At 37.4% G+C, this 22,826-nt stretch overlaps 2 protein-coding genes across 4 annotated transcripts; both read left to right on the top strand.

The window, feature by feature from the left end:
* Positions 1 to 8,994: 8,994 nt before the first annotated feature.
* Positions 8,995 to 14,102, top strand: LOC127496304 (sialic acid-binding Ig-like lectin 14). 2 transcript variants are annotated; one of them, XM_051864186.1, is made up of 7 exons: positions 8,995 to 9,055; positions 9,197 to 9,279; positions 9,517 to 9,906; positions 11,096 to 11,389; positions 11,641 to 11,901; positions 12,037 to 12,154; positions 12,367 to 14,102. In XM_051864186.1, the coding sequence occupies exons 2-7, from the start codon at positions 9,210 to 9,212 to the stop codon at positions 12,455 to 12,457; spliced, it is 1,224 nt and encodes a 407-aa protein (XP_051720146.1). In that variant the 5' UTR covers positions 8,995 to 9,055; positions 9,197 to 9,209; the 3' UTR covers positions 12,458 to 14,102. The 2 variants fall into 2 exon arrangements, with proteins under 2 accessions (XP_051720146.1, XP_051720145.1); XM_051864185.1 differs by having other exon boundaries at positions 12,364 to 14,102.
* A 2,821-nt stretch (positions 14,103 to 16,923) lies between these two features.
* Positions 16,924 to 22,798, top strand: LOC127496298 (sialic acid-binding Ig-like lectin 14). Of its 2 annotated transcripts, XM_051864174.1 has the most exons (9): positions 16,924 to 17,036; positions 17,215 to 17,297; positions 17,566 to 17,940; positions 18,258 to 18,551; positions 19,239 to 19,499; positions 19,716 to 19,805; positions 20,075 to 20,192; positions 20,335 to 20,389; positions 22,079 to 22,798. In XM_051864174.1, the coding sequence occupies exons 2-9, from the start codon at positions 17,228 to 17,230 to the stop codon at positions 22,445 to 22,447; spliced, it is 1,632 nt and encodes a 543-aa protein (XP_051720134.1). In that variant the 5' UTR covers positions 16,924 to 17,036; positions 17,215 to 17,227; the 3' UTR covers positions 22,448 to 22,798. The 2 variants fall into 2 exon arrangements, with proteins under 2 accessions (XP_051720134.1, XP_051720135.1); XM_051864175.1 differs by lacking the exon at positions 17,215 to 17,297 and having other exon boundaries at positions 16,967 to 17,036.
* Positions 22,799 to 22,826: the final 28 nt, after the last annotated feature.

Here is a 22,826-nt window from a genome sequence, read left to right as displayed (position 1 = left end):
TGGCCCCATGGCTCAAACCCCAGATGAAAACAGGTTTCTGTAATGTTTGACACCATGCAACCAGTATCTATCAAACAGGAGACCGGGACACCCCCGATATTAACAATATGTGGACATGAGGAGACTAAACGGGATGCCGACTCGTCACCATTAAACACACGAGGGCCATGTGCGCTCCCTACCGAACTGTGGCTCTGTAGCCCGGTAGGAACTAGTTTTCCGAAGAATTAGGGCCAGACAGGGCCTCTGTTCACCGGACAAGGGAGCAACAAAATGACGTGGCGGAGGGCCCCGTCACACTCTCATGCAATCTCACTCTTGAACCCAAACCAGGACCTCCCTGGAGCTCAAACTGGATTTTACTTACCAAATTAACAGACTTACTTTGACCCCTGGCACCACCTGACATTCCCTCTCTTTCCCAACGGATTGCTTCCCCCCAGACCTCTAACAACGTTACAGTGGGCTGGCATCTAATCAATTGTTTCAGCTCTCAACGAAGTGCATCATCGGACACACATTAAACAAATTGATCTCTCAAAACAATATCGCCATTAGAAATAACGTGTGGCGACTGGCTTTTCACCTTCTCAAAAAGACTCAGCAAAGTCAGGGAGAGCTCTAAGGACGTTTCTCCCTCATGTTGCCGCCATGAAAAAAAAAAATGCTGTAGTGTGATATACAACGCTGCACAAACATATACTTCACGCAATGCTGAAATAATTTTGTCTGAATCACTTTTATGAGGACTTGACCAATATGTAATCTCGTCTCGGGCGTCTCCTTCGAAATGATCATACAGGAAAAGGCCTGCCCAGCGGGCGTCATATTACAAATATGCATGCACGCTCAGGCTTCTTCGAGCCATTCATCAATACAGATTCCAGACCTGCCATTAAAATTTGGACAGCATCGGTCTCTTGGAACGAACACTAATCTTTCAACCACGCCGGCACCCGTATCAACTGACCGAGGAGTAAAAGGCAGCACCGCTCTAGCAGAAGCTGCGCCAGGATTGAGATGCTCAACCGGCGCCCGCTCCTGCCGCAGTCTCTCGTTGTCCTGCCACTAAATCCCTCATCTTTTGTAGTTTGTTGTCCATAGCATGCTGCAAAGGGTACTCACCCAGTCAAAACCCCACCGCACAGTCACCAACGTTCTGCAAAAATAAAAAATAAAAACATACAAAAAAAAAAGCAACTCAAGAAAAAGACAACTCTCCCCAAAGTCTGAATCTGAACAACCACCGAGTAAATCCTGCCGACTATATGCCAAATATGGCAATTATAGCTGAAAGGGTGCTGAAATGTTTAGTAAATTCTTAACCTTCAGACACACATTAGCATGGATAAACGGACCACAAAATATGGTGGGCTGCTACCGAGTTATCGACTACACCACCCCAGGGTCTATTTTTGGGGAAATGCCCTTCACGTTAGAGCAAAGCTCACAGGTTTGTTTACAGCTGAGTCAGGTATCAGACATGGGTTGAGTAAAAGAAAACTTAAATTGAAACCAATAAAAATATCAAACTTTAACACATGAAAACACAAACAAATCAAAGAAACAAGATAAAAATTACATTAATAACACACATGGACATTACCACTTCAGAATTGGGGACTGGCACTCCTAAACAGGAAGGACACAGTAATCATACAAGCACAATCACACCACAGCACGCCACACCTCACTGTGAGCACGGCATTCAGGCGAAGAACCCACCAACCACAACACAGCGAGACGCCGATCCTCTGCAGTTGGCTGCCCCCAATTCTGAAGGAAAAATAAGACACAAGCAAAGAACTTATACTGACAAGAAGTGAAACCCAATAGAACGTTTCCAAAATGGCTGCCGCACTACCGAAGCGCCACCTAATGGCTGTTACCCAAAAAGCATCAGAGTTTCTGTTCTTGGGTCCTATGCTCACAAGGTGAAACAGACACACACACTAGACCAATTATTTAAACAAACAAACAAACAAAAAAAATCAATCGAAGCGACACTCATTTCACACAACACACACACAAAAAAGAAACAAACATTAATAAACAATTGACAAACTTGTTAGTCAGCTAGAAAAATGAACTTAGAGAGCAGCACTTGAGAGTATTTATTTTAAGCAAATGTTGTATTTTTCCATTATTTTATTGTCAGAGCGCACCAGAATGCTTTGTTTACATGTTAAAAACATAAAATTTTTCTCCTGGGGGAGGATGCCTGGGGGAAGATAAGCTGATCTACTGCAGCTTTTGCACCTTCGATCTTTTGTTATGGATCGTCATCATTGATGTTGATGTGATGTTGGACAAGAAGGCCTGGCTCGCAGTCTCCGCTCTAATTCATTCCAAAGGTGTTCTATCGGGTTGAGGTCAGGACTCTGTACAGGCCAGTCAAGTTCCTCCACACCAAACTCCCTGTCTCCCTCCCTCCATGTCTTTATGGACCTTGCTTTGTGCACTGGTGTGCAGTCATGTTGGAACAGGAAGGGACCATCCCCAAACTGTTCCCACAAAGTTGGGAGCATGAAATTGTCCTGGAGCATTAAGAGTTCCTTTCACTGGAACTAAGGAGCCAAGCCCAACCCCTGAAAAACAACCCCACACCATAATCCCCCTTCCACCAAACTTTACACTTGGCACAATGCAGTCAGGCAAGTACCGTTCACCTGGAAGCTGCTAAACCCAGACTCGTCCATCGGATTGCCAGACAGAGAAGCATGATTCGTCACTCCAGAGAACACGTCTCCACTGCTCTAGAGTCCAGTGGCGGCGTGCTTTACACCACTGCATCCAACGCTTTGCATTGCACTTGGTGATGTAAGGCTTGGATGCAGCTGCTCGGCCATGGAAACCCATTCCATGAAGCTCTCTATGCACTGTTCTTGAGCTAATCTGAAGGCCACATGAAGTTTGGAGGTCTGTAGCTATTGACTCTACAGAAAGTTGGCGACTTCTGCACACTGTGCGCCTCAGCATGCGCTGACTCCGCTCTGTGATTTTACGTGGCTTACCACTTTGTGGCTGAGTTGCTGTTGTTCCCATTTGCTTCCACTTTGTTATGATACCACTAACGATATTTGAAATGTGTTCTGTAGTTCCGACAAAGGTGTTAAACCCACTCTTTGGGTGCTATTTTTTACTCTATCTGGTAATGTCAACAGTCACGGGACCGTAAAATTACCCAATGACTGTTTTGATAGCAGGAAACCACAAAATGTCATAAATTCTTTAAATTCTCCAAAACATAAGTTTGAGTGGGATATAAGTTTTCCTATGCTTATGGTATAAAACGGACTGGGTCTTTGATAGTTTAGCTTTTTCTTTGCTTTTCCTTTGCTTTTTTGCTTCTCGCATCTCTTCTGCATCTTCTGCTTCTGCTCTTCTACCTCTCATTTCATTCTTCATGTCTTAATTTTGTTCCTTCTTTCTCTATATTCTGATCTTCATCTTCATCTGTTAGATACAATACTCTAGATTTTATTATTAACTATTAACCCTTTCAAGCGTGAGTTTAAAATATTCTAACTGACCCCCCAGAGTGAGTTTTTTAAGGCGACAGTTATTTTAGAACGTTTGCCCTTACTGTTTCCATGGCGACGCGTCATGCGTGTCACGAACGCAGCCACAATAACACATTACAAATGGATCGCTATTATTTTGTTTTTCCTTTTTTATTTAAAATATTCGCAAACTTGCTTACCATGTCATCAGCTACATGATATTCCGATTCTCAAATATGTGTAAGTGAGTGTGTTTTGTCGTTTTAAAACCTTGATCTTTATCTTGATCTATAATGCGAGATGGGCGCCGCCATCTTAGTTTGCGCTGCAGTTCCAACGTGATCTCATGAGAAAACGTGTGTATTTTTACGTAAATTGTGGTTCTACCACACGTACATTTACTTACGTTTTCATACACACAAAAACGTACAACATTGACGTATTTAGAGGACTAAAACGTAAAAATACTTACGTATTAACAGCAATAAAAACGTAAATCATGTAACGTAAAGTGTGAATGTATATGAATTCCCATGTATTAATATTAAAATCGTGGCTTTAATGATTTAATGTTGTTTTTAGTCGAATTTATTGAAAGCAGTTTACTCATCTACTTAATATGAAATAACATTTCTGTTCGTGACTTGTGCTGCTCGTTTCGGAGGATTGCATAATGTTAAACAAGACTACAATTTAAAACCTTATGAATAAATTTTCTGTAATTGTTTAACCATTTTGTAATATTTAGTTTGTTTGCTGTGAGACACAGAAGGCGTTTTCTCCTATGCAGCGACTGACAATACAACCATAAGATACACCAAAACAACATAAATTCACAAATCACATCCATTTTATTTGTTCGCGGTACTCCAAATCTTTAGAATCCATATGTTTGTAAGGAACAGATCCGAATTCAGCCCTTTATCCATCGATCTTCATCTTCATTCTCAGCAACAGCGACAGTCACAGTCAAAGCTCGCGCTCGTTATGATTCAAATTTGAAAGTAGCGCCACCATCGAGAAGCGTTACGACATGGTTTACGGCACTGATATCGAACGCTCATTGGTTCTCACCTGCTTCGTCACAGATTGCGACATGCCGTGTTTTAGTGGATTGACATTTGAAATGAGTGCGCGCCTTCACGGAGAGAAACTGAATTTATCATATTTTCATGGATTAATAACTTACATTCTGCTCTGTACCCTATAAGAAACTATTACCGCCAGAGAGGACTGTGAGTGGAACTCATCATCATTTGAACTACTTTTGGTACCACTTTTGACATTTTCGCAAAAAAATAAATTATTCTGATTACGCTTGTTTGTCTGTCATTCTTTTATTTATAACAGTAGGTAGTTTAAAGAAATGGTTATGGGTAGGTTTAGGGGTAGGTGTAGGATTAGTGGCTCAAAATATCGTTTTAATGTTATATTTTTACTAAAATTGTAATTTTCCTACACATTTCTGCCCATTATGTTTTATTCTTTTAACATTCTGTATAAAATGGGTAGGTTTAGGTTCGGGATGGGGTTTAGGGATCTTACATTTATCTACAAAACGATAAAAGGGAAATTATACATATATCTTTAAGACATGATAAGATTCGTAAATATTTTACGTTTTTTCGCTGTAAAAACGTAAGTATTTTTACGTTTTAGTGCCATAATTACGTCAATATTGTACGTTTTAGCACCTTTCTAAACGTACAAAAATGTACGTTTTGTGTCTTTGAAAGTTACGTATTAATACCTACGTATTAACAATGAGACCAGGCTGGCAGTTCACAGAGTCCTGTCAGTCGGATTTACAGAAAGTGAATTCATCGGTTTCTCCCGAAATATATGCAAGTAAGTGTCTGGTGAACTGGAAGAATAATAGAGTAAACTTTATAGTTACTTAGGCCCATTATGTGTGTCTGATATGAATATGTCGGCAAATTATATTTGAATAGATTGTTATTGCTGCTTCCACTGATGTCTGACATCAGTGTGTATTTTATAAACTCTGAATGTATTGTTTTACTGGTGCTTATGCGTATTTAAATGTCTGAAACCTTAAAAGAAACATTATGTGGCTGAAAACACTGCATAGCTGTGATATATGACAAGAGCTGGCGCGCGTCCGTCTCGCAGCCAAAGCGCGAAAGCACAGTTTGAATCTGGCAGTTATGTAACGTCGCTGAACGTTCTAAATTCCATACGTGGGACCGTACGCCCAGGGGCACAGAAATAAAAATCCCATATGTGGGATCAAAGGGTTAATTACTTAATTAATTTGTTTGTCTCTATAATTTTTAATTAATACGTTTGTTATTCCTTATTCAAATGTGATCTCTGACATAATCATTGCTGGACTGCCTGGATCTCATTGCCTCAAGTTTTTGCATCATACAGCCAGTGGCGCCCCCAGAAAATTTTAATAGGGGTGGCCAGACAACTGTGGCTAGTGGTTTTTCCAAAGTTAGCCACTCAGCATTTTCACTGGCCACAATTTTGCTGTTGGGAAATTACATTTTATATGATTAAAGTTGACTTTGGCATGCTTAAATTACTTGATTTTGAGTCATTTTACTTGATTTAAAACCCTTTCCAACATTCAAATGCGGATTGCCCACCCATATCAAGACTACATTGTACATCAGCTGGTATGTACAGGTGGGCAAGGGGTGGATAGTATGACCATAATATGAGAAATTTTATAAGTTAATTTTGTTAGGCAGCATGCTGCTGAATGCATGGACGTAATATACTGACACATATCCAGTTTTTACCCACCTGTTTACATCCACTTAAGCCATAACCGACTGTATTCACGCGAGATACTCCACACGACGGACATCTTGACATCTGTGTGTGCGTGTATTTGACTATTCAGGCGCAAGGGGAACTTATCGAGAGAGAGAGAGAGAGAGAGAGAGAGCTTCTGTTGTGTGTCATTCAGAGCGATTCCGCCTATCCCGCCTTCACTAACAGTAAGTTAATCAATAAAGAATTGTGATTGAAATGTAATTTTGTGATACGACGAGCTTGGCTACTTTTCATTTGGCTGTAGGCTGAAATTATATTCAACCCGCCAAAGTGGCTAGTGGGAGTGGCTGTCTTATCCGCCACAGCTGAAATCCACCCACATTTGGTGGGTTGGCGGGTGTTAATGTCAAGCCCTATGTATATATACAGGGTGTGATTTGTGAAAAAAACAGAGGTGGGATGTTTTAAAAAGTTTTTTTTTTGGTCTTTTTTTTTCACAAACCACAGTGGAGCAATTTTGGCAGCTGTTGCAGAAACATTTTTACAATTAACATTTTGATTAAACCTTGAGATTTATAGATTAGACAGCTTTGATCTTGGCACCACTATTTACAATGACACTATTTCTTATTTTCTGATAGGAATGCAAAATCATGAAAAAACAATCGGTAGTTATTGATCTTTTGAATAGAATACCGAGAGACAAACTTCTACATTCATTTCTCCCATTTATTTTTGATCACAGTGAATACACATACAAACTTTTACTCCAAAAGTGCGCACATTTGGAGAAATACACGTTTACCTCAGATTTCGTTAGATAGAATAGAAGCAGGGCCTTACGCAGAGTTTCATAAATACCGAGGTCACACAATGTAGTTTGCTAGGGGGGTTCGGGGGCATGTTCCCCCGAGAAAATATATATTTCCCTGGTGTACATGTGCATTTTAAGATGTTTTAAGGCCAACAAAGTGGATAAATAGCTTTAAAACCATGTCAACAAATACATGCACGCACAGTTTTGAGGCTGTTTTAATCGCATGTTTGGTAATTTCATGACTTAATTTACAACAGAACAACGACGGTGCATGCTCGTAGTTTCTTTTGCGCTTCATTTAAGCTATAATAAAGTAGGCTAATATGCAGCGTGCGCCGCATTTGCGCATGCAATACTGTGCCGCGAGCACAGTATAACGACTGATTGGACAGTCATGTTCATTTTTCTGAATTTTACTGACATAGCCTGACAACATCTCATCTGACCGCAGTTCACTGTTGTTCAACTGAAGCTCCCTCGTCGTCACCTGTAGCCTATCTTTTCCAATTTTCATTGATTCAACTGATTCGTTCAAAAAGCTGATTCATTCAGTAAAGAAACACCGCCATTTGTTGCTCAGGGACGCAATTACAGTGCTGTGGATTTGTTTTGAACTCTATTCGTTGGTGAAATTGTGCAAAAACAGACAATGGTGTCTAAAATGTAAACATGAATAAAATTAATATAACATTTGTTATCATGCTGATATCTGGAGAAAAACGGCACTCTTCATGTGATATTTAACTATATTAAAGTCACACAGTGAAAGTGTGCACTCTAAATGCGCACCGACACTAGTTTAATCTACAAGACAACATCACATACAGGGATGTCAGATCGATTGTGTATCGTTAAAACAACAATTATGATAAAATCGCAGACTAAATATATCGCACACCCCTACCCTACCCTCTTCACAGTAATTATAAATAACATTTGAAATTCAGGTCTGTAGATACTTCTATTTAGACTCTTGGGGGCAGTGAAACAGCTAGAGAACTGTAAGAGCTTTTGTGATGTTTGAGTCGACGGAGGCGCGACATGCGAAAGGTGCGTTTGCAAAATATCCTGTATGCAGGGGCGCCCCCAAGGGGTGGCCAGTGGTGGCCACGGCCACCCATGTATAAACTCTGGCCACCCCTGTGGCCACCCCTGCATACAGCATATTTTGCAAATGCACCTTTCGCATGTCACGCCTCCGTCGACTCAAACATCACAAAAGCTCTTACAGTTGCTTGTGAAGGCACGTCTCAACAGGTAAATGTAGGCTACTCTCAATAAAAAGGTCCAACACATTAGAAATACTTTTCTCTGTGTTGCTATGTGTCACGAGTATGCAACTGAATAAACTAACACTGTCTTGAGAGAACACAAGCACTTGCAAGAACACTTGCTTATTAGCTATAAACCCATTCAACTTAACTGCATCATCTACATGATGCACCACCCATTATACCTGGTTAAAAAAGTCACCACTCACCACTGATATATATAGTTTTTCAGTTTCAGCACATGCCCCTTAAAAGGTCTTTAACAAATTAAACCCATGAAACCCTGTATGACAAACCAACAAATAGACCATGATGTGATCACTGCCAAAAGCTCCTACCTTGCAAACATTCACACGGCCAACGGAAGTATGGCGACTCGCTCACTGACACAGAGAAGATGCACACACTTAGAGACACTGTGGCCACTTTTTTATACTACCAAATGAATGTAATTAAAAAGCACTCACTCTCTTAATAATGGATTATGTCAGAGGTAGACAGTACTGCTACAGTACATATGGTTAATATATTTGTTTTACTGAATTAGCTATTTATTTCCACAATTATGCTTTTCATACACAATACCCCATTTGTGCACGTAAGTTTAATGAGGAAGTGATCTATTAGAAGATGCACCCTGTACATACTTATGTAATGCTTCTGCATTTTTACAACTAAAGCTTCTGAGAACAATGTGAACAGTTTGACTTGAAGCGGTAAGGTCACTTTTAATGCTATCAATTTAAAATGTAGTTTTCTTTACTGACATGACACATATTTGTACTGCCAGAGCATATAATGGAATTTTGACATACATATTTATATAAATGATCAAGCAATGTTCTTTTTCTATGCAGATCTGTGGAGTTCATGTTTAAAATGCAGACCATTTCAAGTTGTATAATCCTCTCTATGTTACTATTAAATATTTTGTGTACAGGTATGTATTACATGTTTTACACAGTTACATTTAAGTTTAAATATTTGTATTTATTTTGAAATAATTCATTTTAATAAAACTTCCATCACTTCTGTGTGTGAAACACTTGTACATCATATACACTACATGTGAAGTCTATGTAGCTTTATATATGCACATATACTGAGCATGAAAAGGCAACTGTTATTTTAAGATTTGAGGTTTCCTGTGTTTCTTCACATTCTTCTTTTATTCAAGGTCATGGAAACAAGGGCTGGGGCATCACCTTCAATCCACCAGAAGTTACTGCAGTTCCAGGATTATGTGCTCTGATTTCATGTACCTTCACCTATCCAGACAAGGCAAACCCTATTGATAACGTTCAGTGGAAAGTGTGTAGTAAAACAGGCGAATGTAAGAATGACATTTTCAAGGGGAAAGTGAGTACACAAAACGAAAACAAATTAGAAGAGAAGGAAACTGAAACAGAACGGATTAAGATGCTTGAACCCGACATGTCCAAAACCAACTGCAGCATCATCATGAAAGACATAAAAGCAGAAGATGAAAATGAGTATGCATTCAGAGTGGAGGGGCAGAAAACATATAAAAACACATTTAATCCCACAGTTAAAATTATCATTCAAGGTAATGTTTGTGTCACCATTATGTTCAGTTCAAGGACTTTCAATTTGTTGTCACTCCTGTCTCGTGTTCCCTGTTCCACCTTGCTGCCACTCATCAGTCACCATATACACTAACCACCTTCACAAGTGTTTGTCGTTTACCTGTGTGTATTTAAGTTCCTGTTTGTGTTCAGTTCTTTGCCTGGTACTGTCAATGTTAAAGGGTTAGTTCACCCAAAAATGAAAATAATGTCATTTATTACCCACCCTCTACGCCTGTAAGGCCTTCATTCATCTTCGGAACACAAATTAAGATATTTTTGATGAAATTCGATGGCTCAGTGAGGCCTGCATTCACAGCAATGACATTTCCTCTCTCAAGATCCATAAAGGTACTGAAAACATATTTAAAACTGTTCATGCGAGTTCAGCAGTTCTACCTTAATTTTATAAAGCGACGAGAATAATTTTTGTGCGGCAAAAAAACAAAATAGCGACTTTTCAACAATATAGTGATGGGTGATTTCAAACACTGCTTCGAAGCGTTGCGAATCGAATCAGTGAATCGGAGCGCCAAAGTCACGTGATTTCAGCAGTTTAGCCATTTGATAGGAGATCTGAGATATGTTTTTAGTACCTTTATGGATCTTGAGAGAGGAAATGTCATTGCTGTGAATGCAGGCCTCACTGAGCCATCGGATTTAATCAAAAATATCTTAATTTGTGTTCCGAAGATGAATGAAGGTCTTACGGGTGTTGAACGGCATGAGGGTGAGTAATAAATTACATTATTTTCATTTTTGGGTGAACTAACCCTTTAAGTGTGTGTTGCTGCTTGTTCACCTGTCTGTTTATAATTATTAAACCTTCGTACTGAATCTCATTCTTCGTCTGCCTGTCTGCAACCCACTGTGACAGATTGCTTGTGTTTAGCAAAGTTTAAACGGTCCTGCCTTTTTCTCTAGTTTAAAGCTGTCGTTCAGTTCTCTGTTGTTTCAGAGGGATATTCAGCTCACTGCACACTTTCTGATGTTATGATTTCATAAACTATGTTGGACATAATTTCTTAAACAAACAAACTTAACATATGGTTGTACTATGCAAATTGAACTGCTATGAGCCCTTTTTTCATCTTAGTAAAATGCATTTTATTTGTATGATCTGATTCTGTACTCAAAGAATGATTATTTACACTGTGGAAATCTTTGCAGACAAGCCTATAATGGATGTTCCTCCTCTCAGTGACGGGGTGGAGGCCAATCTGACATGTTCAGCTCCTTTTCCTTGCCCTGAAACTCCTCCTGAAATAAAATGGTGGATCAAAACAAGAGAAGGAAATATCTTAAGTTATAAGGATGACAACATCATTCTGATCTCCTCCACAAGCCTTTACCTCTCAACTTTGACTTTAACGCCAACCTCCAAGCTGCACAATGCCACTGTAGGATGTGACGTGAGCTATGGAGACAAAACCATCAGTACCAGTAGGACCTTAGAAGTCATGTGTGAGTACAAATATACATTTCTAACCAAACTTCTTGAAAAGGCAGGACTCTGACAATAACTTAAAACAAAAATTCAGCAATACAAGAAAAATGCAATTCAGAAGAGCGTAGGCATCACTGTTGATAACTACCTTCTTCCATCTTCTACCATTGATCAATGAGCAGAACTAAAAGTATTTATTTTCTTGCCCACCGAATCAATATGGTGTCAAAACCAATTTTTTTTTTCTTTCTTTCTTTTTTTTTTTCAGATGTACAGACTCTTCGAATTCTGGGTAATAACAGAGTAAGGGAAGGTGACACTCTCAGCCTGATCTGCACTGTTGAGTGTCACCCACCATCCTCTGATCCTGTATGGAGTTTCAGTGGATCCACAGATACAATCAGGAACCACACGTCTGCAGAAAATCTCATGATTACCAATGTGAGAAAGGAGCATGCTGGGATATACGTCTGTGAGATGACATATAGGAATGAGACTTTGAAAGCATCCATCACTATCAGTGTCATTCGTAAGTAGAACCAGATTCCGCATGAAATGTTGATCATCTAACAATGACACAGACTTAAAACATTATTCACTTATATATGTATAAACAAATGTAAGAAATTCAAGGCTATAACAAGGCTGTGTTCTTAAATTCAAGGTAAAGAAGATTTTCAAATGCAAGTGGACATTAGAATGATAACAGGATTCTTGACTGGAATATCAATGTCAGCAGTCATCTTCTCTGTGGTTTTGTGCTGTCATGAGTCTTGGCAAAGGTACGGAAATGCTTAAAATGTATACATTTTGTTGCACGTTTTGCATATCTCATTCTGTTCACATTAAGGTATTCTGAGTGATTTGTTTAGATGGGATTCTGGTTGATGTGAAAGCATGTGAACAATGTTGTCCACAATCATAGATGATAATCATTATATTTTACTCCATCTGCTTTTATTCTGTCTTATTCCCTGAATATCTTTTCCAGCAGAGATAAGATACATGAAGTGATGGACACAAACACATACACTGAAGTTATACTGGAGGTTTTTTATGACCAAGAAGGACATCATAAAGAGTGAAGTTAATTATTAAAAAAGCTCATAAAGAGTTCCTTAAAATCCAATTATGTTGGATTTTGTTTATTCTAAAATTGTAAAATATCTGGATTTTACTGCTATTTCATTTGTTATGTTTATAATATTTAGTCTAGATTTTATATACTCTTTACAAAAGCAGAAATCTAAGATTATTTTGTCTGTAGGATTAAAAATCCTTATATTATATTATATTATATTATATTATATAAAAATTATGAATTGAATAGTTCTGCCATTCCTTATAGTTTTCTTCTTGCTCCGATGTACTTTTTATTTTTTATTTTTTTTTAATTAAACTGTGTGAATTACTTCGAAGTGTTCAAATTCATCATTTCACCCTTTCTGTGTTTTAAAGGATGTTAGTAGAACTAAAGAAAATTTTATACACCCCAGGGGCCGTATTCACAAAACTTGCCGGAATTTTAGGACTAAGAGTAGGCCTATTTCACAAAGCATTTTAGCGCTAAAACTAGCTCCTAAATCTGTGAAAAGTTAGGAGTAGTCAAGAGGACTCCTAAATCACTAAGACCAAATCACAAACAATCCTAATGGCCGTTGCTGCCAATCCGCCTCAGCAATCAGCCCAAGACACTGTACATCCTTGAGAGAATAGCGATAGTTTGAATCCACGATAAAACGCCAAAAATAAATCTTTAATAAATAAATAAATAATGTCCGATTATCTGTGGCAGTTGTTTTCACGAGGTCACATTTACAAATGATCGAATAGAGTAAAAAAAAAATATAATAAGCATATTTTGCGTGCTGTCCAAGGGGATCGAGGGCTCCGAGCTTGGAATTTATCCCAAACCCAGAGTTCTCCTCATATCCCCAGCCGAGAGTGAGGGGTTGCGGAGGAATGCAGAAAACTGTTGAGGTAACTATAAGTGAGTCTGCTCTCGTCTGTGTATATAGCCTACCTCCTCTCAAGCTGATTAGATAGACCGTTTGAATGTGCTCCTCCCAAAATTTGTTTATTAAACATCATTTGTCGCTTGAATTCTGCAATCTCTTGAGACACAGACATGTAAAAGGCGGACAATTAACTGAAGGTAGGCTATACTAGTTTAATTAGTGACACTTAGCATACATTTTAAAACCTTTATTTGAATATGGCAACATTTTTATTTTAAAATCTTTATTTGAATATGGCAACATTTATATTTTAAAACCTTTTTTTGAATATGGCAACATGATACCTCATTCTACAATATTTCTATGATCGCTGACAGAGACCCCTCCCCCATCAGCCAATCACTGTGTGCATAGTTAATAAGCGTGTTGACATCATCCATAGACATAGGTCAACCCCGCCCTTACACTTAGTTTAAGACTTCTGTCTATTCCTTAGTAAAAGTTTGTCTTAGCAGCTTTGTGAATAGGTTTTCAGAGAAAACTAAGAACTTTTACTGCTATTTATGAGAACTCTTAGTGGTAAGATAAAATGTTTTGTGAATACGGCCCCAGGTGTATATTATCTGCACATATGAGAAACTGTGTAGAACATGGAAATTTGTGTTATTTATTTATTTGGAAAATGTGAGTAAAACATTTGACATATTGGGTATAATATTAAGAATGAATGTGTGCATATTGTGAATGAATTTAATAAATGTGGTCACTGGCTCTACTGGTGTCACAGACACTCATTCTTAGTTTCATTTTCACAGACTTTTAGTTTGTTATTTTCAGTCACATGTGCTCCTTTGTTCAGAATTCCTGCTCACTATCAGTTGTCATGGTGATTCATTTAATCAGCACAGGTGTTTATCATTATTTCATTCATCTGGCTTGTACTTAAGTTGCTGTCTGTTCACTCCTCAGTTGTCTGTTCTCGTTAATGCATGAGTTGTTTCTTTGGTTGTACTTGCTGTATTTTGTACGGAAGCCCTAAATGGCCATGGATTAGCTATTATTATTATTTTTTTTTATTATTATCTTATTTTCTCGTGATCACGACTTAATTTTCTTGTGATCTAGATATAACAAAAGGTTTTTTTTTTTTTTTTTTTACAGTGATTGTTTGATTCTGAAACACACTAGATTCTATTGTTGCTAAAGTAAAAGTAGCTCCTAACTTGCTGATTTAGGAAAAACTCTTAAAAATAATGGGTGTGTCAGTCCTAATTTTAGGACTCTTAAATTTTTGCTCTAATAAGTGTATTTTTACAAAGCATTTTAGTGCTAAAACTAGCTCCTAAATCTATGAAAAGTTAAGAGTAGTCAAGAGGACTCCTAAATCACTAAGACCAAATCACAAACAATCCTAATGGCCGTTGCTGCCAATCCGCCTCAGCAATCCGTTCAAAGACACTGTACATCCTTGAGACAATAGCGATAGAGCCTTGGGTGCTGAACATTTTCTTCATGAATGCAATACATATTTTGATTTATAGATTTGAATCTACGATAAAACGGCAAAAATAAATCTTTAATAAATAATGTCCGATTACCTGTGGCAGTTGTTTTCACGAGTTCACACTTACAAATTATTGAATAGAGTAAAAAATAAACAGTTTATATATATATATATATATATATATATATATATATATATATATATATAAATAAATGTAATTGGTGTGCTGTCCAAGGGGATCGAGGGCTCCGAGCTTGGAATTTAGAGTGAGGAACGTGGTGTCGGAGGGATGCAGAAAACTGTTGAGGTATTATTTGAATATGGCAACATTGTAATTCAAAATCTTTATCTGAATATGGCAACATGATACCTTGTTCTACAATATTTCTATAATTAAATCGCTGACTAGAAGCTCCTCCACCATCAGCCAATCACTGTGTGCATAGTAAGCGTGTTGACATCATCCATAGCAACGAGGTCAACCCCGCCCTTTTCTCTTAGCTTAAGACTTCTCTCTATTCCTTAGTAAAAGTTGGTCTCAGCAGCTTTGTGAATATGTTTTCACAGGAAACTCTTACCTAAAAACTTTTAGTACTATTTAGGAGAACTCTTTGTGGTAAGATAAAATGTTTTGTGAATACGGCATCAGATTTCCAAAAAACAAAACTTTAATCCAGTTGATATAGGCTAAGTACAATCTTGGTTGGGATGCTGATTGAGAAGAGTGTTTATGTGTATGTGTGTGGCTTCCTACAAAGAAATGTTGTAAATACAATAGGTTAGGCCTACACACTATCACCGAATTAAATGATAGGCCGATGATATACATTAAATGATATACATTGAGTGACACAGTGAGGTAAACTAACACTGAAACTGCAATGACTGTAAAATGGTGTCTTAAAGGTGCAATGTGTAAAATTTGGGAAGATCTATTGACAGAAATGCAATATATTATACATAACTATGTTTTCAGTTGTACATAAAGACCTTACATAATGAACCGTTATGTTTTTATTACCTTAGAATGAGCCATTTCTATCTACATACACCGCGGGTCCAGTCAGAACATAACAATAAGATACACTTTCAAGCAAATTAATCATATTCAAACATTTAACGTTAGTTAATTACTTAACGCACACAATACTGCACAAATGAAAGCGATCACGAAGACGTAAGGTGTTCACTCTCTCGGTCGAAAACTCATACAATCTGGGCCAATATGAACCAACGAGTAATGTGGAGATATACCTCACCCCATCAGTTATATTTGGTTCTATACTGCCACCTGTTGGCACATTTGTCTAACTTAGAGAAAATTAAGTCGTGATAATGAGAAAACAACTTTTTTTTTCATCTGATATCTGCAACTATGTGTGACAACTGGGAGCCTTATAGTAAAATGCATTTCATTATTTTATTTTATTTTATTTTATTTATTTATTTATTGCTAAATCATTTTTTTTTTTTTTTTGCACAAATGGTTCACTATAGTGAAAAAAAAAAAAAAAAAAAAACAATCTTCAGATTATTAAAAGTATTCTTCATACTAAGAGAAAATGGTTATTTCAAAAACTCTTCACTGGACGGTTCTTTGAGGAAACAAAACATGGTTCTTCTATGGCAGACAATCAAAATAAGAGTCTTTGGTTACACTTTATTTTAAGGTGTCCGTGTTACAGTGTAATTATACATTTAAATACATGTGCTTACTATAGGGTTAGGATTAGGGTTTGGTTTAGGGTTAATCACATGTAATTATGCATAATTTACAGTTATTATACAGTAACTTCATGTAATATGTCTAACAAGGACACTGTAAAACAAAGTGTTACCGAGTCCTTCAAAAGAATCAACAAAACTGTGACAGTTAACACATTTTTGCAAAGCGAGGGGCTTCTTTTTTCACACTCACATTTAACTTGTTACATTTCCATTAGACCAAAACCTCATTGCCTTTATCTTTGACTAATACAACATTTGAATCAAACAATGGTGAATTTATTTGTTTTACTGAATTATGCTATTTATTTCCATATTTGTACTTGTCAACCACAAGTACAACAATCCCTCATTTGTGCAAGTCAAGTTTAATAAGGAAGTGCTCCAATAGAGGAAGGATGCATCTTGTACACTTGTGTGTTGCTTCTGCAGTTAAAGCTCGGTTTGTGAACACTGTGAACGGTTTGACTTGAGGCGGTAAGGTCACTTTTAATGCTGTAAATTTTAATTTGTAATGTAGTTTTCTTTACTGGCATGACATTTAAATATGTACTGCCAAAGCTTTTGCATACAAATATAGAATAATATAGGTCTATTGATATTTTTGTATACATAGTATTTATATAAATGCTCAAGTAATGTTTTTTCTGTGCAGATCTGTGGAGTTCATGTTTAAAATGCAGATCATTTCGAGTTGTACAATCCTCTCTATGTTAGTATTAAATATCTTATGTACAGGTATGTATTACATGTTTTACAGTTACATTTAAGTTTAAACATTAGTATTAAATTTGAAAAAAATGAATTTTATTAAAACTTCTACACTTCACACTCCTCAACCATCACTTCGATGTGTGAAATACTTGTACATCATATACACTATATACATGTGAAGTTTATGTAGCTTCACATATGCACATATACTGAGCATGAACAGGAAATTGTTATTTTAAGATTTGAGGTTTCCTGTGTCCAGGCATTTCATCACATTCTTCTGTTATTCAAGGTCATGGAAATGAGGACTGGAGCATCACCTTCAATCCACCAAATGTTACTGCAGTTCCAGGATTATGTGCTCTGATTTCATGTACCTTCACCTATCCAGACAAAGCAAAACCTATTAAAAACATTCAGTGGGACGTGTGTAAAACAGGTGAATGTAAGAAAATTTTCAAGGGGAAAGTGAGTACACAAAATGAAAACAAATTAGAAGAGGAGGAAACTGAAACAGAACGGATTAAAATGCTTGAACCTGATCTGTCCAAAAACAACTGCAGCATCATCATGAAAGACATAAAAGCAGAAGATGAAAATGAATATGCATTCAGAGTGAAGAGGCAGAAAAACACATTTAATTCCACAGTTAAAATTATCATTCAAGGTAATGCTTGAAAGTTTTTTTTTTTTTCTCTAGTCTGATGTTCTCTTTCAGTTCTCTGTTGTTTAAGAGGGATGTTCAGCTCACTGCACACTTTCTAATGTTATGATTTCATAAACTATGTTGGACAATTTATTAAATAAAGAAACTTAAACACATGGTTGTGCTATGCTAATCACACTGCTGTGAGCCCTTCTTTTCATCCTAGTAAAATATGCATTTCATTTATACGATCTGAATCTGTCCTCAAAGAATGATTTGATTATTTACACTGTGGAAATCTGCTGTGTCTATATTATATTGTGTACCTCTGTTTGCAGACAAGCCTATAATGGATGTTCCTCCTCTCAGTGACGGGGTGGAGGCCAATCTGACATGTTCAGCTCCTTTTCCTTGCCCTGAAACTCCTCCTGAAATAAAATGGTGGATCAAAACGAGAGAAGGAAATATCACCAATCTCAAGGATGACAACATTACTCTGATCACCTCCACAAGCCTTTACCTCTCAACTTTGACTTTAATGCCAACCTCCAAACTGCACAATGCCACTGTAGAATGTGACGTGAGCTATGGAGACAAAAACATCAGTGCCAGTAGTACCCTAGAAGTCATGTGTGAGTACAAATATACATTTGTAATGATGGGTCGGCAGAGCGGGGATCCATTTGCAAGCTTTATTAAGAATAGTATTTACACAGGTAGACAGGGGCGAAGGCAGGAACATAAACTAGGACAGGCAATGGTCGAGGCAGGCGGCAGACAAACAGTATCGGGTCACAGGCAGAGATCAGGGCAGGCGGCAAACAAACACAGTCCAGTACTCAGGCGAGGTTCAGGGCAGGCAGCAGAGAATCACAAAGAATAAACAATCCAAACGGAAACCAGGAAACAGTCCACAAGAAAACGCTTAGTAATGATCACCACAGCAAATCAAGACTTCGCAAAGGGTGGGTGTGTGTGTGTGTGTGTGTGTGTCTTAAATAGTCCAGGTAATGATCTGCAGGTGTGTGTGGCAATTGGTGATTGGTGCATGTGATTGGAAGGGAGGATTCTGGGAAGTGGAGTCCAGGAACTGACAGGAACAGACAGTGATCGTGACACATTTCTAACCAAACTTCTTGAAAAGGCATGTTTCTTTAACAATAACTTAAAACAAAAATTCAGAAATACAACACAAATGCAATTCAGAACAGAGAGGCATCACTATTGATAGCTGTAGAGTAGAGCTAAAAGTATTTATTTTATATTTTCTTGCATGCCGAGTCAATATGGTGTCAAAACCATTTTTTTTTTTTCCCCAGATGTACAGACTCTTCAAATTCTGGGTAATGACACAGTGAGGGAAGATGACACTCTCAGCCTGATCTGCACTGTTGAAAGTCACCCACCATCCTCTGATCCTGAATGGAGTTTCAATGGAATCGCAGATACAATCAGGAACCACACATCTGCAGAAAATCTCATGATTACCAATGTGAGAAAGGAGCATGCTGGGATATACGTCTGTGAGATGACATATAGGAACGAGACTTTGAAAGCATCCATCACTATCAATGTCATTCGTAAGTAGAACCAGATTCCACATGAAATGTTGATAATCTAACAATGACACAGACTTACAACATTACAAATTACGAAAATGTCTAAATGTCAGCAACTGTTGAAATACTGAATTGTAACACATCTGAGAAAGTTCACTGCGTGTTTGCAGGGGGCAGCCCTAAAGTCTCAATATATGTCTTTACTAGTTATAATATCAAACATTCATCACATCCTAGGTGATACAAATGAATCGAAAATAAATGAGTCCTCCACTCCCGGACGTGAAAACATGCCTGGGAAAGATGATACCACCAAAAACTCTACAGGTAATACTGAGGAGTTTACATACTCTAGACACAGTGTATTATGAAACTATCTTTTCTCTGATTTTAGAGGCAATTTATGGTTAGCTATTGGTGTTAAATGTTGTTCCACGACAAACAAAAGATTCCAGCAGTGTGTGTGTGTGTGTTTGTGTGTGTGTGTGTGTGTGTGTGTGTGTATGTATGTGTATATATAGATATAGATAGATGGATAGATAGAGAGAGAGTGGGGAGAGAGAGAGTAGTAACAATTCTGTGTTTTTACATTTAAGTTCTAGACGTTTTCATGAAGAATTTTGGCATATCAACGATACTCACATTTGTGGCAGGAATGACATTTTCAGCATTCATCTTTTCAATGATTTTGTGTTGTTGGGTCTCTTGCCATAGGTAAGCCTGCCATTTACTTATTTTCCTAAAAGCTGCCTACAAATCCATTAAATGTCATTTGTCCTTACAATGTATAGTGTTTAGAACTGCACTGTCAGCTTCAAGTCTCTAGTGTCATTCCCTAAATATCTTTTCTTTTCAGAGGCAAAAGACACAAAGTGCTGACAGAAAATCCAGACACTGACATTAATTTGGAGGTAAGACAGAACCATTTGTTTGTTTTTTTTTTTTAAGTTTAATTATCACAGAAACCTCACTCTTGTAACCTTTATGTCACTCTGGAGGATTGCATTACCTACACAACTTTTATGAAATGAAAATTGTGCCATCATTTACTCAACCTCATGTTGATGATTTTCTCATGGAAAAACATGCAATTGCTTCAAAAATAGCCGCTATCGCTTTGAACAAACAATATTTAAATTGAATCTCAATCTCAAACTCAATCTTCAAAATCTGCCACCTCAAGACAATAATAGGGCTCAAAAACATCTGTGTAGAAATATAATGTAATTATTTACATTACATTTTTTTTTTTAAAGTGTTTTCATTAAAACATGATAAAATCAAAAAATTACTGGTGACATCACCAGATTGACATTTTAGTGGTGCACAAACAGTCAGTACAGCAGTGTTTCCTATAAGGGTTAGTTCACCCAAAAATGACAATTCTGTCACCCTCATGTTATTCCATATCCAGACTTTTATCTTTACGTTTATCTTTGAAACACAAATGAAGACAGAAATAAGAGAGCTTTCTGTCCCTCCGTTGACAGCTGCGCAACTACCACTTTGACACTTAAAAAAGTTCATAAAGAGATTGTAAAACTAATCCATATGAATTGAGCAGTTTAGTCCAAATTTTCTAAAAAGAAAAGGTTAATTCTCATGTGTTATGCAGCACATTTGAGCTTCCGCAAGAACCGATGAGGTTCATTCTTGTGTTATGCAACAAGTTTGAGCTTCCGCAAGAACCGATGAGGTTAATTCTTGTGTTATGCAGCACATTTGAGCTTGTGGAAGAACCAATGATGGTCATTCTTGTGTGTTATGCAGCACGTTTGAGCTTCCCCAAGAACCAATGACGTTCATTCTTGTGTTACGCAGCACGTTTGAGCTTCTGTAAGAACCAATGAGGTTCATTCTCGTGTATTACGCAGCTGGCACGTTTGAGCTTCATCAAGAACCAACGACGTTCATTCTTGTGTTACGCAGCACGTTTTAGCTTCTGCAAGAACCAATGAGGTTCATCATATAAAGTGATCGTGTCTCTTCAGAAAATTTGGACTAAACCGCTCAATTCATATTTTTACAATCTCTTTATGAACTTTTTGAAGCGTTAAAATGGTAGTTACGTGGACGGACAATAGAGGGACAGAAATCTCACACATCTTCATTTGTGTTTCGGAGATGAACAAAAGTCTTACAGGTTTGGAGCGACATGAGGGTGAGTAATTAATGACAATTTTTTTTACATTTATGCGTAAACTAACCCTTTAAAGGGATAGTCACCAAAATGAAAATTCTGTCATCATTTACTCACTCTCAGGTTGTTCCAAACTTGTATACATTTTTTTGTTATGTTGAACACACAGGAAGATGTTTTAAAGAATATGGGAAACTGAACAGTTTTGGGGCACCATTGACTTCCATAGTATTTTTTTTTTCCTACTATGGAAGTCAATGGTGCCTCAAAGCGGCCTGGTTACAAACTTTCTTCAAAATATCTTCCTTTGTCTTCAGCAGAACAAGGAAATTTTTTCAGTCTTGGAACAACTTGAGGGTGAGTAAATGATGACAGAATTTTCATTTTTAGGTGAACTATCCCTTTAATGTAAATTTAAAAAAGAAAAAAAAGAATTAAGGATATGTTCTGTATGTATCAGACAGTGCAGACAGATGTAGCTCAGAATGGAACCAATGAGCAAACACCTCTTCATGGAGAGCTTAATGAAGGGACCCTAAACACAGGAGCACCAACAGATGGTGCAGAGGAGGATGAAGCAGTCGAGATGCAAGCAAGAGAGGTGGACTACGCCAGCATTGACTACTCCCTTCTAAAGAACAGACCGCCTGAAGAGGTAGAGAGGGAACCTACAGACACAGACTACGCTGAGATCAAGAGGCAAAGGAGAGGAGATGGGACGCAAAGGGAAGCCCTTCAGGATGGAGATGACCAGATTGAAACACCCGACCAGAAACAGGTGGAAGGAGAGGAGGAACTTTATTCTAATTCTCAGGTGTTTAAAAGTTAAGGAGCTAAGGAGTCTTAACTACACACAGCAATATTTCATTTCAAGTTCAGATGTTTAAGAAATAAATAATATATTACTTTTGAGCTTTTATCCCTTATGTGTCTATCAAAATTTGTTAGTGATTGCAACACAATACAGAATGTTTCATTAGATTAGTCTCCAACATCTGTTTTTTTTGCAAAAAAAGTATTACTTAATGTATTTCATTTCTCTGTTACTTCTTTCAAGTTATTTTATTATTATTATTTTTTTTTTTGCATCAGGTTTAAATATGTATTTGAGGAGGTTTCTGAGCTTCCTGAAACTGTAACAAATATGTTTGAGTAAATAAAAAAATAAAATAAAAACGTTCCTGATAGTTACCTTCTCCTTCATTGCT

The sequence above is a fragment of the Ctenopharyngodon idella genome, chromosome 15 (genome assembly GCF_019924925.1).
Source record: "Ctenopharyngodon idella isolate HZGC_01 chromosome 15, HZGC01, whole genome shotgun sequence".
Taxonomy (NCBI): Eukaryota; Metazoa; Chordata; class Actinopteri; order Cypriniformes; family Xenocyprididae; genus Ctenopharyngodon; species Ctenopharyngodon idella.
Note: the sequence above shows the minus strand (reverse complement) of the source record. Positions and strands in the feature narration are given on the sequence as shown.

Coding starts and splice junctions, on each gene's coding strand:
- LOC127496304 (XM_051864185.1), top strand. CDS start 9,210: ATGTTTAAAATGCAGACCATTTCAAGTTGTATAATCCTCTCTATGTTA. Junction 11,390..11,640: donor TAGGACCTTAGAAGTCATGT/GTGAGTACAAAT, acceptor TTTTTTTTTCAG/ATGTACAGACTCTTCGAATT. Junction 11,902..12,036: donor CATCACTATCAGTGTCATTC/GTAAGTAGAACC, acceptor CTTAAATTCAAG/GTAAAGAAGATTTTCAAATG.
- LOC127496298 (XM_051864174.1), top strand. CDS start 17,228: ATGTTTAAAATGCAGATCATTTCGAGTTGTACAATCCTCTCTATGTTA. Junction 17,298..17,565: donor ATTAAATATCTTATGTACAG/GTATGTATTACA, acceptor CTGTTATTCAAG/GTCATGGAAATGAGGACTGG. Junction 19,500..19,715: donor CATCACTATCAATGTCATTC/GTAAGTAGAACC, acceptor ATCACATCCTAG/GTGATACAAATGAATCGAAA.